The sequence below is a fragment of the Amphiprion ocellaris genome, chromosome 3 (assembly GCF_022539595.1).
Source record: "Amphiprion ocellaris isolate individual 3 ecotype Okinawa chromosome 3, ASM2253959v1, whole genome shotgun sequence".
Classification (NCBI taxonomy): domain Eukaryota; kingdom Metazoa; phylum Chordata; class Actinopteri; family Pomacentridae; genus Amphiprion; species Amphiprion ocellaris.
Window position 1 is genome coordinate 25978241 of NC_072768.1, and position 17775 is coordinate 25996015.

Consider the following 17775-nt stretch of genomic DNA (forward strand, 5'->3'; position numbering starts at 1 on the left):
GTGGTGGAGACAACTATGGTGGGAAACAGTCCTTGTAAGTTGCAGTTTAATCAATTAATTTAACTGCAGAAAATCTGCCAAAAAGGCTACTAACTAAATGTGGGGAAAATGATTCACCAACACTGTTTCCATTGTCATATTTGCTTTTACTGATGCACCAGCTTCCCATAAATTCATGCATAAATATATTTTTTTAAAATTGTGAACATTTGAGTTTAGATTCATTTTGCACACAAAACTGGAGGAGAAATGCAGGAAATCTAAAAATAAAATAAAGTAAAATAAAATAAACAAACCCGAAATCAGATTTAATTTTCTTTTCAAGTTCTCTGCTTGGGTGAAGAGGAAAAATTGGTTTAAAACGATGTCTTGAAAATCTCTCAAGCTTCAGTTCAACTGGAGAGATGAAAAATGATGAAAGATGTACAATAATATAAGTGAACTTAAGTGCAACATTTCTAGAATTAATTCAAAAATCAAAATGTCATCATTGCTGTTACACCAAAGGCTGTGGGTGCCAGTTAGCGGCAGCGCTCTCCCCTCCCCCTTGTGTTTTGGTGTCACTCTCTAATTAGGTGTGCGTGTGCACAGAGGCTGGCAGGAGATGATGGCAATCCCTTATCAGTGAGAGCAGTGCACGAGCAGGTGGGAGCAGTCCAATCAGCCACTCCAACTCCTCCATAAAACCTGACGCCACTCACCACTCGTCGCCGGACCATGAACGTTCTCTAGTTAGTGCAGCGCACCGTTCAGTTTTGGCTTCTCATTTTGTGCTTTTGGTAATTCTGTTTTGCTCCATTCCAGACCGGTTCCTGCCTGCTCGTATTACCTCGGATTCCTGGTTCCGTCCTCTGCAGAACCCCTGTGTGGTCTACCCTGGATATCTCTGGTCTCCTTACATCAGTATCGGCTCAGTCACTCCTGCACCTCTGATGCCAGTCACCTGCCGTGCCACTTCTGTTGCCCTGGCCGCCATGCCACCTCTGACACCAACCTCACAAAGCTCTGCCGCCATTCTGCTGTTGGATTCCTGCCACACCACCGCTGGTTCCAGCCACAGCCACCTGCAGCTGCTACGTCACTGCTGGCTGTGTACTACCACCTCTCAGTGCACCGGTCTTGCCTGAAAATGTCTACGTCAGCTAAGTTTCCAAACCCGTACAGTACCAGACTCAAATTCACTACTCCTTAGTGCCGAAATTCTCTGACATCGTATTTGGGCTTCTGTACTAGCTGATCTATGGTTTTCGTATGACACTTGATTGTAGTATTACACATTATTACTTCAAGCTTGTTTCTTGTCTCGAATATGGTATTCCTGCCTTGGTAGTACCATACATGGGTCTGCTAACGTTACCCTTTTCTCTTGTCTTGTAGTTTTTCCTCCTCCCTGCTAGGAGGATTCGAGTCTTCCTTAGATGGAAGGATTATTTCCGCGTCGAGTGTAGTTCTGGTTTCCGATAGTAGTTTTTTTTTTTTGTTGTTGTTGTTCCTGTTTTGTAAATAAAGCCTTTTGAATTGCTCTCTGGCCTTAAATCTCATTTTCTGTACTTGAGCCTCCGTTCACCGTAACAATTGCGCTCTCCTCATCTTTCGTGGTTCAATGACTTCATATCACCTTCTGTAGATCTTGATGCATGTATTAATCAAATTTTCTTTTGTGCAACATTTAGAAGGGGGGAAATCAAGTATTAATGGCTTTGCTGTGTGAATGAGAGAATGCTGCAAGTCAGCTGATAGTAAATGGCTGATTAATGAACCAGTCACTGTGAAGCAGCTGATGCCTATCAGAAGATGATAGTACATCCTCCCTGAACCATGCTCCATTCCTGTAAGGATGACAGACTGCAGTTGTACTGAAAGTATATAATATATTGTAATACTGAGTTCATTCAGCTCAAATCTTTTAAATCCATCCCTTCCTCCATCACTACAGGTGTGCATCAGGGCTCTGTCCTGGGGCCCCATCCTCTTCATCATTTACCTCCTTCCCCTTGGCAATATCTTTCACAAATTTAATATTCCTTTTCACTGCTACGCAGATGACACCCAGCTCTACCTCGTCAGTAAACCCTTGTCCACTCTCCTGCCCACCTCCCTCACTGATTGTATCGCTGAAATAAAAACCTGGTTCACCCTAAAATTCCTGAAATTAAACAGTAACAAAATTGAGGTTCTCCTCATTGGCATCAAGTCTACTTTGTCCAAAACCAACAGCTTTTCTCTCAACATCAATGACTCCTTCATTTCACCCTTCCCCCAGGGTAAGAGTCTGGGTGTCATCCTCGACAGCACTCTATCTTATCAATCTCATATCAGTAATGTTATCCTGTCTACCTACTTCCACCTACAAAACATCAATCGTCCCACCCCTCCCTCACCCGCCATCCCTGGCCATAGCCCTGTCACTTCCTGTCTGGACTACTGTAACTCTCCTCTTCGCCCACCCTCACAAATCCCTCCATGAACTTCTACTGATCCATAATTCAGCTGCCAGTATCATCACTTGGACCCAGGGATGGAAGGCCATCTGGCTTACTGTTCATTGTCCTGGTGGGCCGGTGTTTAGTGGAGGCCAGTCGAATCCACTAGCTGTGAAAATGGATGGCACTGCAGCATTGGGCCCACACCCGGCCGTTGCCAGCAACAGCAGCTGCAAGGGCTGGGCCGCGACAAGTAGCAGGGCCACCGCAGTGAGCACAGAAGCCGAAGGCACGAGCCCGGGTGGAACCGCCGCAGGTGCAGATCTTGGTGGTAATGGCAAATATTCAACCCAGCAACACCTTGGGTGTCCAGGGTGTCCCCTGCCTTCACTCTAAGTCAGCTGGGATAGAGTCTAGCCCCCCAGTGAGGATTAAGCAGTGTATAGATAATGGATGGATGCATAGATAATGGATGTACTCTGTGATGGCTCAAAAGACCACATTTCTCTTAATGAAGCTGGGAATAACTCTAAAGACATCACAAATTGGGTTTCCGTGAAAATTTACAGTTGCTTTTAAAAGATATTTTAGAAAATTGGCAAAAGAAAATGCAAATTGCTATTGATTTCCATCCACAAAGTGAGGGAGTGCCAGTCAGACAGTAAATGCTTGCAAACTTTTTTAAAAGCAAGATGGAAAAAAAGCATTTCTGTTTAGGCATTACTATGTGGAAGGGTACAGTTCTCTCACTGTTCATCACTGAAATCTTGAGGCATATTTACAAATATTAGAAAGGTTTTAAATGTATGATCCAGTGTGTGCAAAGGGAGAACAGAGTTTGTTTTCAACATTAAAGTAAATGAGCGTACCTCTGCAACACATCAAACTTGGTCACATTTAAGTGATCTGATCTGCAAGAAAAAGAAAGAAAATCCGGTGACTCACAGGGTAAGAATTACTTTAAAATAAAAAGTAATAACATTTGAGTAAACAACTCACCTTTTCTTCTGGTTGGATGAAAAAACTTGAGACTTCTGTATTTATAATACGTATTAACACTAAACTTTAACTACAAGGTGTCCCTAAAGTCTGGACAATCTCATTAACTAGATTTTTTTTTTTTTTTTTTTTGCTACCACAGGTTAAATATGGCTTTGTTGAAAGATTAAAGAATTGAACTGGTACTTCTCAGTGGACGTGAAGGATGAACATATCGAAAGATGGGGTTTGGGTTAGGCGTAGGGAAGTGATTTTTTTCAGGCTCCTATGAATTTTAGCCATGACCAATTCTTTACTTTTAGCTGATACAATTGGTCGTCCAGAACAGCGTTTGTCCATGACACTGCCCCTTTCTTTAAACTTTTTAACCACTTTCACCATCGTGAAGAAGTGGAATCCTCTTTGGATGATGTGCATTAAATTTATCTGCTATCTTTCGATATGTCCATATTTAATCTGTAGAGGCAAAAAATTATAGTTAATGAGATTTCTTATGTGTCACGACTTTAGGGACACCCTGTAGTTAAAAATCAACTGTAAATATCAGTATTATTTCAGTGTTTCCCCTTGTACCACATGTACACCGCAGGTTTTGATGGTCACAAAACAGTCAAAAATTCAAAAATCAAACATGTCTGTGCAAGATGACTTTTTTAAAGCATTCTTATACTTGCACAATTTGTGAAAAGATTAGCACAAAAGTAATTTACATCTTCTGACAGCTCTGTCTGTTGTTCATGCTAACAAATGCTACCTAATGGTTAACTGTGGGTTACAATGACAGACGTGTGGAAACACTTCAACAATCTAAAATCAAAGTTGATTTATACTCTGTAACATTAATTCATATATTTTAAAATGATCTAAAAGTATCTAAATCTTCGGTACAGAACATCACAAAGCTAACTTATTGTTTTCACCCTGTCTCTGTCCTCAAACACATCAAGCAACACACCAGACTCCACGCAGGTCGGAGTAGCTTTTTAGCTGAACATAAACATTGTAATTTAAATTTCAGATAAAAATGCATTCTGAATTGACACCTTTTTGGAGTGAACGTGAGTTCAAGCTCAGTGTTGTACAAATTCAATAAGTCTGTGAAGCGGATGAACATGAAGCATTTGTATTTAATGTAACAGCATAAATATGAGGAAATGACAACACATTTTCTTTTAGACACATGAAACTGAATGAACATGTTGTTTAATAAAAATTGTCCACTGATTTATACTTCTGCAACAAAGGAGCCACAATTGCAGATTGGAAGTAACCTGATCACAATACCTGAATTGATTTCATAGCAACAGACTGTTACAGTGCAGCCACCTTTGTGTCTGTAGAGACACAATGACCTAGGTTTCCATTCAAATATACGCTACCATTCAAAAGTTTGGGGTCACCCAGGCAATTTCATGTTTTTCATGAAAACTCACACTTTTATTCACGTGCTAACATAATTGCACAAGGGTTGTCTAATCATCAGTTACCTTTCAACACCACTAGCTACCACAAGGTACCATTACACCACAGGAGTGATGATTGTTGGAAATGGGCCTCTGTACCCCTATGTAGATATTCCATAAAAAATCTGCCATTTCCAGCAAAAATAATCATTTACCACATTAACAATGTCTTGACTGTATTTCTGATTAAGTTAATGTTAAAGTTTCTCTTTCAAAAAAAGACATGTAAGTGTAATTTTTTCTCACTTCTGAAGAATTTTGCAAAAATCAGCAAAGAAAAATGCCATCATTTAATAGTATGAGATGGTTTGAAGAGATGAACTACTAACTCTGCAGTTCGGTGTTACTAAACTGTTGAAGACAAATGTCAAAAGCATTAAGGAAATATGGTATTTGTGTTCATGCATGTGGAAGCTTACAGTTTACTCTGTCCTCATCACTGGAAGCTTGAGAGACATTTCACAGTTCATTCACTAACTCTTTTCATGGAACGATGGAAACACACCGACTGTAGTGTTGAAAAGGTTGCATTGTAGCTTGACCAGTATTTTGATACAGAAGCATAAGTCAGTCTTTACAGATGAAACCTAGGATAGTTTCATCACTCGTACTAACTGACAGCAGTACATCCAGTACAAATACATCACAGTAAAGTTTCAATACAGGCAAAAGCAGAAGACAGCTTAGATTCAACTGAAGAGTTTCCTCCAAATTGAGATATCCAACAACTATAGAACTATCAATCTCAGCGCACAATACAGATTTTTCACATTTTGGAAACTCAACTTAACTAATGCTCTGAACAGAAGTACTTGTAATCCAACTGAGTAGATAAAGGCCATTTATCACTTGCTTTACCACAACAAACGCTTAGGAAGAACTACAACTTGTCTCCAAGTGGAACCTCAACAAAAATTTAAATGAAGGTGAATAATCAGCATTTTGGGGTAAACTCTTCAATTACAAAGACATTAGACCTGAATTCTGTCCTGAAAGTCACTCCTGAATTCCAACAGCAGATGACAAATAATATTTAACTGTCAAACATCTTCTTCCTATCAGACTTGTCTTCAATGTTCTTACGCCAGTCACCAACATCACGCAACTGCTTGTCCTGCAAACAAATAAGAATTCTGTTAGTTTAGAGGCTGATCTAAAAAATTTTACAATACGAACAAACTGCTGCTCATGTTTTTACACCAGCTAGTGGCCAAAAATTGATTACAAACAAAACTTTAGACTGTCTGTGGTTCTGTTGGCTATAGACTGCAGCGTAGATGAACCAGGCAACAGCTTACCTCCTCTTTCACCTCCTTCTTGACCTGCTTCAGGTTGGCCCTCAGGTCCATGTTGACTGTGTGTTTGGAGCCCAGCAGAGCTTTCAGCATGGCGTCAGCAGACATACGCACTTTCTTCAGCCGGGGCCTCTTGAACTTTCCCCTCAAATCCACAATCTTAATGTTAAGGTCTCTGACCTTAAAGAAGATTCAGGATAGAAGAAACAATTACCAGTCATCAGAGAAGCAATTGTTGCAGGGGGCAAGTTAAGTTTGAGACAAATTTCATGAGCAAGTACACTAAGCTTTAGAACAAATAAAAATTAGGGAAGGAATAATCCAACCGACTCATGGTGGCCTATTACCGGATGATTCTGGTTTATTTCAAACCAACATTTTCCATTAATGTGGCTCAATGGGTCATGCCAACTTGGCAGTCTTTACCTGTTATAGAGATTCAGAAAAACAGGAAGTTGCACAAAACAGCATTTTTAAGGGCAACATCCTGGCTCCAGTCCAAGTGCATTAAAGATTTCCATTCAGGCCTACTTGCTGTCTGACCAAGTCATCTGTATTTTTCTCCACACTTGCTGGTTTGTTACTCCACCAAGGAACGCAGTGGAGTTATGTGACAATCGCCGTTGGTTAGTCCGCCTGTCTGTCTGTTTGCGACATTACTCAAAAACGAAAGGTCAGAAATGACACATGGACCAAGTGATGAGATTTTGGCAGTGATTTGCATATAGTCTGGATCCACGGATTTGTTAAAGATTTCTGTATCATTGACAGATAGTGAGATAGCGCTGTAATTATGACTACAAGTGAACACTACGTCAGCTGCCTGCTGACGATCACATGATTGCGATCCTACTACAAATTGACCGCTGCTGACTTATCGGGACTTATGCGTCAAAAATGATACAAGGAACTGATTAAATTGTGGTGGTATTTCTGAGTTCCATCAATTCCCGTACAATTTACTCAGAGAAGTTACTTGAGTACATGTAACTGTGACTAAAAGGCAATGTACCCAGTGCTACAATAAAGATGTAGTTGTTTTGATAAAGTAGCAACAAAATACTAAAAAAAAGCAAACACAAATGTAATATTGACATTAAGTCCATTAATATAATGGATAGACTTGAAAGAGAGCCTTACCTCATTCAGTACCATGTTGAGTTTAAACTCCATGCTGTATCTCTCTTCTTCACTGATGTCAATTTGCTCATGAAGTTTCTGGCAAAGTTCCTGAAGATGAGACAGTAAAGTTAGATAGTTTGTTGAGATATTGTCAACCTTAAAGCCACAAAACTTCACTAAAAATATGTGCTTGCAATTCTCTTATGACAAAAAAAAAGAATTCTGTGGTGACAGCTCAACACACTGCAGCTTAAAACACAGGCACGACATAATAGTATCGCAAAATTATCTTCATCAATTTTACAACTAGTGTTGAGTTATTCCACAATGTTTCTTTCATCAGAACAAATCTTTTGAGTGAACAAACTGAACTGAATCACTTGTGTTCATTTCTCAGTTCAGTTGATCTGTCAGTGAATTGTAAGTGAATGTGTAAGGAAACATTCAGTGAGTACAGGATTCAAGTTATTGGATCAAATCATTGGAATACTGCCAGACTGAATCACTGTCATGTTTGTTGTGAGTGAATCGTGCATGTTGATGGAATCATATACTCTGTAGAAAAACATATTTCTGCTTTTCAAAGCAGCCACAGTATGTCTAATTGTGTTAATCATGCTCTCACTTGATTCACTTGAAATCAGGTTGTCTTATTGCAAGTGCTGAAAGGGTAAAGCCAGTAAAAAAATGAGTCTGTTTCATTGTTACTTGCAGTGTGTCCTCCAATTATTGAAACTGCTAGGTTATTGATGAGGAAAATGCAAGCAATAGCAATAACAATGTTAATGGTACAAATCTATAATTACTCCACCAATGAATGCGGCAGAGTTATGTGACGATCAGTGTTGGTTTGTCTGTCTGTGTCTGTTTGTCTGTTAGCAACATTACTCAAAAACAGACTAACGGATTTGGATGAAATTTCCAAGAAAGGTCAGAAATGATACAAGGACCAAGTGATTAGATTTTGGCAGTGATGTGGCTTATAGTCTGGATCTATGGATTTGTTAAAGATTTCTGTATCATTGCAAGATAGCGGCACGGCATCACTGTAACTACGACTATAAGTGAACACTACGTCAGCTGCCTGCCTGACGATCACATGATTGCAATCATACTAAGAATCCACCGCTGCAGACTTATCGGGACTTATCCTTTGGAAATGATACAAGGAACAATTGTTTAAATTGTGGGGGTGTTTCTGAGTCCCATCGATTCAAAACCGCCCACTACATATTTAGGTCACATAATAGCCACATTCTAGGTTTCCGTGATTTCTGATCATCAAAAAATAAAAAACAAATGCTGCATTTCTGACAATGGTGTATGGGGGAATGAACAGCCTTGGCGGAGTACTGCGCTCTCTGAATGCTTTTCTAGTTATATTTCAACTTAAGTTAGCTCATTTTCCAACACTTTTGACAGATAGTTGACTTTGGTCACAAACTACTATAAGGATACTTCAAAAAGTTCTGGGCCTCGCTAGAAAATGTCAGAAAAGGAGAAAGATTGTTTTGCATTATTTTTCAACATAGTGTCCTTCAACTTCAATATCTTGGTTCAACAATGTTCAAGCTTCAGTATCCCTTTGTAGAAGAAGGTCACATCTCAAATCTCCAGATTTTCCCCAAGAGCATGGATGAATTAACCAACAGTCTGAAAAAGGGACACGTAAGTGGGATTTCAGTTTGGAAAACAGAAGTCCGACAATGCAGACTGGGAGAGGAAGGTTCATGGAGCAACAGTTCAAAGCCACATTTAGCTGCTTCTGCCTCCTGATGCTGTGTGGATGGACACTTTGTCCTGTTACAACAGCAGCCAGCTCCAGGCTTTCCTCTTCTTTGTTCTTTGATTGTTTCAGACATTTGAGGTTTTGTAAACAGTGATATCAGGCTTTATAGTATAAAGTTATGCTCCACAATTGGTTCTTGCACAATGTTACTGCGTTTGGTTGTTTTTCCTGTGTTTGCTGCATTTTTACAAATCCCTGCCCTGGTACGGTCAAATTGGTAAAGACATTTTCTTAATTTGCAAGTTTTCTTTTACTATTTGCAGAGTGTTGAGCTCCCAAGGCAACCACAGAATTATTAGAAAGTGTAATATATAAATGAAATATTTGTTTTAAACTGTTTTTCCTGGTCTGACCTGCACACCAAGAGTCTGTGCTATCCTTTCTTACCACAAGCTCATCCTTGGAGTACGGCAGCTCCAAAGGAGGACATTTCTCTGCCAGGAACTTCTCCCTTTCTCCAGCTTTCACTGTTGCTTCAGCATCCAGCAAATTGTTCGCTACCACCAGCATACAGCTCTGAGGATTTAAATCATCACACCATGTCAGGTAAGAGGAAGAAAGTGTAAGAGGATGTATATAGCAGAAATATTCTTACCTTCAGAGTATGCTTACGCCTCGCAGACAGCCTCTTCCTGCAGACAAACAGTACATTTGTACCATTATGTTGTTCATGAAACTATGATTATTATTTATTGAGTTCTGACAGAATCATTCAGTGATGATAACATGATTGATCTGATGATTAGTTTCACTTCTTTTGTTAAAATTAATATTACATTACTTTTTTACTGCATCTATAAACTTCACTTTGATCAATACCCAATGGGATTTGTCATGTTAACAAATGCCAGTGATGCATACATTTTTATTTAATTTCTTTTTTTTTCAATTTTTGAAAGTTTATTTTGAACATTTCAACAACAACAAAAAAAAGAAAACAACAACAAAAGACAATGAATACCTTGCTCATAACGGAGTGGAAAGAAATCAAAACTGATCTAACCTCACCCCTTCTTCTTACACAGATTGTAAATCTATTCTTCCTGCTGCTTCAAAATACTACCATTTATAAACAACAAACAACAACAACAATAATAATGACAATAATAATAATAGTGAACATGATTTATAATAAATACACACCAATATGTCCTTCTACATTTATACAAAGGACAAAGACAAAGGACCTAACAACAGCAAAACACAACAAAAGGAAATGACCAAACTAATAATATGCATAAATAAATATAGAAAACAAATCATTAAAGAAATAATAACAGTAAAATGTGTTCAATTAATATCAGACAGTGGCTAGAGATTTTAATCACATAAAATTCTTAAGAATCTTGTCATGGATCTGAAAGTAGATCTGTAAGATTCATCATAGCATGTTAGCATAATATGCTAATTGTAGAATACTACCCAACTTGAGGTTAATGCTAATATGATAACCTGAGTATGCGAACATGTTTACATGTTAGGTTTTAGCATATTACCATGCTAAAAGAATATATGTTAATATGCTACAATAAGAGTTAGCATCAAAGCAAGCTATGTCTTACATTTGAAACCCTAACACAAGTACAACCAAACACTCCTTTGTTAACTTTATATTACACTTGTACAATCTTTTAAAACATTTGTAGAATATTCTGCTGGGCAAACAGGACAATACAGATAAAATCGTTACTCACTCAGTGGCCATGTTAGCTGCAGGATCCTGAAGTTATCTGGTAGAGATACAAAGCAACATAGAATTAAATTATGTTTTTGCCTTTAATAGGTATTAAAACATTTTCTGAGGCACATTTGTCTACCATCTAAAACAACTGATACAATTTTACAAAAGCAGAAGTCACAGACACAGCTGACATACAAAACAATTCACCCATCCTGATTTAATTACCCAGGAGCGAGCCACTTTCTACTGAGGCATCATTTCTAAGGGCTTTATAAGCTGCAATAGATGGATGGATATATTCATGGTAAGTAAAGGGTAAATACCAGGAGACCCCTCCATTGGTTTGTTTAGTATTATTCTTGTGGAGAGAGTGAGAGAGAGTTGGACATACATTTAACTCTACTTATTAACATTTATTACTGCAGACCATTTATGCATAACCTTTTATTAACCTGTACAGGGAGTTTGACTAGTTTTGGATCAGTGCACAAAACTTAGCATATTACAAGTAGACAGAGATCAGTACAATATTAATGAATTGCTGATGGTAAAATGACATTCAAGTGAATAAGTCTACATTGTGTTTGAATAAAGACATTACACATTACACATCCTGTTTTGGGCCTTGTCCACATCCATATGGATATTATGAAAAACATTTTTCTCTGTGTTCTCAGTGACATGCACTAAGACAGATATTTCTGAGTTGTGGATTTGTTAAAAGTCTGGTTTACGTAAATCTATGTGAACATAAAATGAAGAGTTGGGGAGACGATGATGCCACACCTCAATTGTTCCTGTTCACTGTTGCTTTGTGTTCTGAGTGTGCACTGAAACAACCAGGGCAATATCAAAGGTGGATCTATATACTGGTTTTCTTACGTTTGGTTAGTATTAGCAATTACAAGTTTTCAGCTTAAGTTGGCATGGCTGCTCCACATCACATGCCAAAGCCTCTGTGTCTGCATCCACATCTGTAGTGTAAAGTCAGCAGAGATAACAATGTTTCATCTCTGATATTTGACAAGTTGATCTAGGTTTGCCAGGCACGTTTAATGCACCATTTGTAGTATTTTTTAAAAATTTTTGTGTGTATGTAATTTTTTTTGTAAAACAGTGATCATATGAATGTTTTTTTTTTTTCTTTTTAACGGAGGGGTAATATTTCCATCTGGAAAAATACTTGCATAAGAGTGAACAAGGACTGAATCTGGTTTAGTTTAATAAAATAGCTGAGTGTTGCTAAACAGCTAAACAGCAAAGCAAAAATGTGCTGATAAGTGTATTATTTACAGATTGTGAACCCTCTTTAAATGATGTTTTGTCAGTAGGTGGCATCTACAAGTCCATTTTCTCTGCTTTATTGCTCTTATAAAGTGCAGTCTCAACTGGCTTCCATTCATTCCTCACTATAAGCTTTCCAGTTGGACATAAACAACATTTGGTCACGAAATGCTTTTGGAAATACCACAGATTCATGGATAAGCAAACACCTGTTTTCCCTCTGTGTATTAACAGCATAACTCCTCCTCTGGTGCCCCCATCAGGACAAGTTATAGTGTCTGTGGCACTAACAGGGCTACAGACTTTTACTATTGTTTTTACTGAGAACACAAAGAATAAATCTACACTGACATTGTAATTGTGGTTTGGGATGCTTTCACACATGGCTTCCATCTGAACAGACATAATGAATTTCATAGAGCTTTTCTGCTGACAGTGGAAGTAAAATTTTTTTGAAGTGAGCTCCTGGTGTGCTGTCTGTGCAGAGCTGTCCATCACCCCTACCTTAAGTCACACATCTCAGCGATACAGAATTAGCTCACATTTGCTCTGCAACAAGCTATAAACGTAAAGGGACAAGTTAAACTCCACATTTTTATTTCTGTCAAACTACTTCATGTCTGAAGTCCTACATGTCTGCTCCCTTTAATTCCCCCCTGCTGAAGACACTCATTTGTCTCACATTTCATGTTTGGACCATGTTAATTCCATCTTGAGACATCATGTTAATTCCAGGAAATTTCATGGAACTCAACTTTGTAACCCAGGTCGCGTTAATACCTTAAAGAACCAAACCACTATTTTTAGCATCAGGGCTCAAGGGACACAAGTCCAGCACTGTGCAGTAAAGCAGCCTGACAACTAGGAGGATGGACAGCCATGAAATTTGGTTCAGATATTTACGATTCATTCACACAGGATGACTCATAGTGACTAAGATCCTCTGACTATTCTTTAGCTACACCTACAGGTCAAAATTTAGACTTCATGATATACTTAAAGGGTCTCTGAACTGCTATCAGTCTGAGTCTGAACTTAGACGCTGCTGGAAACATGCTAATCTTAGTATGCTGACATAGTGTTTGTTAGTATGTCATGCTAGCTTGTCCAAATCTCTATTTCATACTATTGTAGAAGGAATAGAAACACAGGTTGAATGAAAGATGAAAAAATTGATCACTGAAAGCAAAGCTTGAACATTATGCCGGTACTGCATCAACCTACACTTCCGTTCAAAATTTTGTGGTCACTTAGAAATGTCCTTATTTTTGAAAGAAAAGCAGTTTTTCTTTCAATGACGATGACATTAAATGAATCAGAAATACAGTTTAGACATTGTTAATGTGGCAAATGACTATTCTAGATGGAAACGGTTGATTTTTAATGGAATATCTTCATAGGGGTAGAGAGGCCCAATTCCAGCAACCATCACTCCTGTGTTCTAATGCTACATTGTGCTATCTAATCATGATTAAAGACTAATTGATCATTAGAAAACACTTGTGCAATTATGTTAGCACATGAATAAATTGTGAGTTTTCATGGAAAACATGAAATTGTCTGGGTGACCCCAAACGTTCTAATGGTAGTGTATAGGACACAGTGTTTACAAAACAGCAGATAAATTAGCTTTACATTGTGCAGTATTAATATAGACAACATAAGAGTTCAGTGCAGACTGTGTTTATTGCTCTAAGACTCACAAGTATAACATCAGGAAAAGTAAGAGACAAAACCAGGTGACTGAGCACCAACAAAAAATTTTCAAAAGACAAAACCAACTAAGGCTGTAGTCTTGGGCATGGAGAAAAAGTCTTCTGGAATTTTATCTAGTTAGGAAAGTTGTGATTACTCTTTCATATCAGATGCCACTGGCCATGCTGTCCAGAGGTGAGTACAACGAAAAAGCAGAGACAGTTGATCAGCATGGATTCTTTTTTTTCTTAGAAGAAGTAAGTGTAAAAACTTGATTTGCAATGTTCTTTTTAAATTTTACAGTTTGCACGAACATTTTCTAATTTGTACATACGAAACCAGCTAACCCATCCACTCCAGCCTGATGGATAGTCAAGCTCATTTTTCTTCTGCATCTAAAGGCTGATCCACACCAGCCGGGTATTATCAAGCATTTTTCTTTACATCTGTCACTCATCTATGTAATGGAAAAAACAGCTTGCACTTCTATTTTTACACAAGTTTAACTGTCCACACACTCAATCTCCAGTCTAATTCCTCTGCTGAATGTATACCGTCAACTAATTCTCTACACCAAAGTTGTAATGCGTAAGGTTACTCCATTAGCTTTCCAGTTGAATCATACTTAGAAAACAGTGTGTTTAACTGTCTCTCTATGAACAGCAGCGTCAGTCTGTCAGTCTGTCCATTTATCTGGCTCTCGATGGCATTGATGATTTTCTGACTTTTCCTCCAGTGTCACCATGAGGCTGACATTTGTGGTTTTAAGTCAACAATTACTAGTTGGATTGCCACGAAACTTGGTCCACACACTCATGTTTCACCCCTAACTCTGCAAATCATTTGACTTTTTACCCAACCCCACTATCAGGTCAACATTATAAGTACCTGCCAAAATAAAGACATGTCCATTAATCTGCAATTCTTTGTCTTTAGCGTAGCGGACTATATATTCTGATTAATTTAATGTTATCTTCACTGAAAAAAATGCTTTTCTTTCAAAAATATGCACATTTCTAAGTGACCTCAAACTTTTAAACGGTAGTGTACATGGATAGATTTCACTGGACTGGGTAAACCAGCCGTTAAAGTAGCAGCCTAGAGAGACTCTGAGAGGTCCTCTGAGGCTGCATAGTGACTGTCTTGGCTGCTTGTGATGTTTAAGAGCTGGATGGAGCAGTGGATTAAGACCCTATTTCTGGAGTCACAGCTGTTCATATCGTCTTCATTATGAAGCAAAAAAAAAAAAAAATAACAGCAAGCTCGTCTTAAAAGAAAAGACGTGTGACAACCACTGTAGGCATCCTAAAACACATAGCTGCCCCCAGAACAAATGGCTGTCATCTGTAAACCAATAAGAGGAGAGCAGGGGGGGTATCTCCGGGGCTGAAAGTGTATTTTAGGACACTTGAAACTTGGAGGACACAACAGCATGTTGCTCTGGAGATGGAATCATATCTGCAGGGTTAAATGTGGACTCTGATTTTTGTCTTAAGCAAGTGTGTGTGTGTGTGTGTGTGTGTGTGTGTGTGTGTCTGTGTGTGTGCATGTGTGGGTGTAGGTGTGTGTGTGTGTGTAGGATTGTCTCTGGAGGGAGGATGGGAGGTTTCACAGTAACCCAACACCTCTGAACATCCCTCAGACGGCCAAGACATTAGAGCATATCACAAAAATAACTTGCCGCAGGCTGACCTCAGAAGCATGCACAGTTCAGCTGCTTTACACTGTGAAAAATAACAGGGCAGTGCAAAAGTGTTTACAGAAACCAAAATAGAGTTATAAGTTGAAACTAAACCTGATTTATAAGCTTGGAAGAACGTTGTTTTAAAAAGACGAAATTTTGTTTTACAATCACCTGAACATATATACAGTGCCATACAAAAGTTTGGGATCACCCAGGCAATTTCATGTTTTCCACGAAAACTCACACTTTTATTCATGTGCTAGCATAACTATACAAGGGTTTTCTAATCATCAACTAGCCTTTCAACATGATTAGTTAGCACAATGTAGCATTAGAACACAGGAGTGATGGTTGCGGGAAATGTTCCTCTGTACCCCTATGAAGATATTTCATCAAAAATCAGCTGTTTCCAGCTAGAATAGTCATTTACCACATTAACAATGTCTAGACTGTATTTGTAATTCATTCATTGTTATCTTCATTGAAAAAAAAACTGCTTTTCTTTAAAAAATAAGGACATTCCTAAACGACCCCAAACATTTGAACGATAGTGTACATTAATAGAACTGACAGTTGACTTTGTCACAAATTATCCATTCTCAGAAACTAAATGAAGATTATGACAAAAGAACCAAAAACTAAAATATATTTTTTTTCTCTGAAGCCTCTCTGTTGTAGAAACCTTGGTGAAATAAAGATTCAGTGTGACTTAAAGCATACAAAGACATTTGAGAAAATATTTTTCCTCAGAAAATTGTCACTGATCTGACAGCAAAAATTATACATCAATCAAGGGTCAAGATTTCTCAAGACTACAGAATAAACTTGAGAATCGTAGGAATGCTTGAAATGTTTTAATGTTGTGTAAACAATCATTATTTGATGCTTGTGGAGAAAACAGGCTAAATTTGGTGAGTGGGGATTAAGTCGAAGTGTAAAGTGAAGACAAGATACGGAGGTTGGCATCTGCAGCAGATTAGGGAAGGTTTTCCTCTGAATCCCCCCCTCCTTCTTCGGTGCTGACAGGAGGATAAACACTGACAGATCGATTTTCAGGTTCATGCCTTGTAGTGGTGTTGCCTTTCAGCATGCCACATCACCAGACTGTACATCACCACAGCACAGTGAGCACATGAGACAAAAGAGTACTCCTTTGAAACCCAGAAAAATCCCTTAGGATATCATGATAAGAGCTAAAATAATTGAGTTCAGAAATCGAAAACTTTCCATGTCAGCTGCAAAATGTGACCCTATGCAACACTGACAGCATATTAAAATAACACAATACCAGTTCAACAAAAACTACAATGTGTGTAAATTGCTAAAATTCCCTATTGTAAACACTTGATTTCAACTGTGACTCGCAAAAGACATTAGGCTCCATGAACATTTGGCATCTTACAGTTGCTACAACTCATCAAACCAACTGGCCCTTTGAAGAAAACACTGCATTACACTACATAGTCTTATGAGCAAACATAAAATATTCTGCAAAAGCTCTGAGAGCAAACCCACAACTTTCCACTGACACATTTCAACTGAACAAACCTGAACATGTGGCAAAAAGTAAAAGGATTTACAGCTGTTGTACAATTCTACAATTTCATGTAGCAGACACTGTTATCCAAAGTGACAGAGAGCTGTTGCCATGCACAGGATCAAAACATGACATGATTTCATGCTTCATCTACTGAAAACACTAAAACACAAACAGGCAGATGAATAGTTCTTACCTTAAGCAGGCAGAGTTGTTGGAGAGGCAGAGACACCGACTGAGTCCTGGGCAGGCGAAGTGTTAAGAAGGTATATATTGCAATCTCCGATAGACCTCCAAATCCTGCACTTTCTCTTTATGGAAGTGGATTACTGGTCAAACCAATGAGCTGGCAAGGTCATGAAATACAGTACAGTGTCATCTGCCCCCTTCCTCAGCTCGCCTCATTATAAATAACCCGCCCTTTAAGATTGTTATCTGTATTATCTTGTGCCATCAAGCTTTTGACAGACAGAATGCAGGGAAGTGATTAAACCACATAGGCACTTTATAATCCACAGTTAATATGCTGACAGAGATCATTTAGAGGTCCGATATATAGCAGGAGAACATTGACCGACAGCTTTAAGCTCTGGTAGTAGAACAAGCCTTTTCTTACTTATATGTGCATTACAGACTGTGCTTTTAATTAAAAAAAAAAAGAAAAAAGATAATTAATTAAAAGAAAAAAGAAAACAAAACACTGCCTCTCACTGATGGAAACTTAAAAATCATGAACCTTTGAATCTGATGAATTTCAAACTTACATGGTAACACCTTAAATCGAAACACTCAAAACGTTCCAT

General features: G+C 38.4%; 1 protein-coding gene and 1 long non-coding RNA gene across 2 annotated transcripts; one reads left to right on the forward strand and one right to left on the reverse strand.

The window, feature by feature from the left end:
• The first annotated feature begins 351 nt into the window (after nt 1-351).
• On the forward strand, nt 352-1523 carry LOC129348550 (uncharacterized). Its single transcript, XR_008601131.1, has 2 exons — nt 352-731; nt 805-1523. It is a non-coding gene; the product is annotated as an uncharacterized LOC129348550 (long non-coding RNA).
• Nucleotides 1524-4529: 3006 nt separating this feature from the next.
• Nucleotides 4530-17257, reverse strand: LOC111567521 (troponin I, fast skeletal muscle-like). The gene is made up of 7 exons (XM_023268698.3): nt 17169-17257; nt 10786-10821; nt 9687-9723; nt 9479-9607; nt 7321-7410; nt 6184-6360; nt 4530-5999 (listed from the first exon to the last, which is right to left on the reverse strand). Exons 2-7 carry the CDS (start codon nt 10794-10796, stop codon nt 5919-5921), a joined length of 525 nt encoding a protein of 174 aa, XP_023124466.1. The 5' UTR covers nt 10797-10821; nt 17169-17257; the 3' UTR covers nt 4530-5918.
• Nucleotides 17258-17775: the final 518 nt, after the last annotated feature.

Bases quoted from the DNA above. Each gene is read 5' to 3' on its own strand.
- LOC111567521 (XM_023268698.3), bottom strand. The intron at 9,608-9,686 runs GTAAGAATATTT...TTAAATCCTCAG, and splicing joins GGCGTAAGCATACTCTGAAG to AGCTGTATGCTGGTGGTAGC. The intron at 6,000-6,183 runs GTAAGCTGTTGC...ATTTGTTTGCAG, and splicing joins AGAAGGAGGTGAAAGAGGAG to GACAAGCAGTTGCGTGATGT.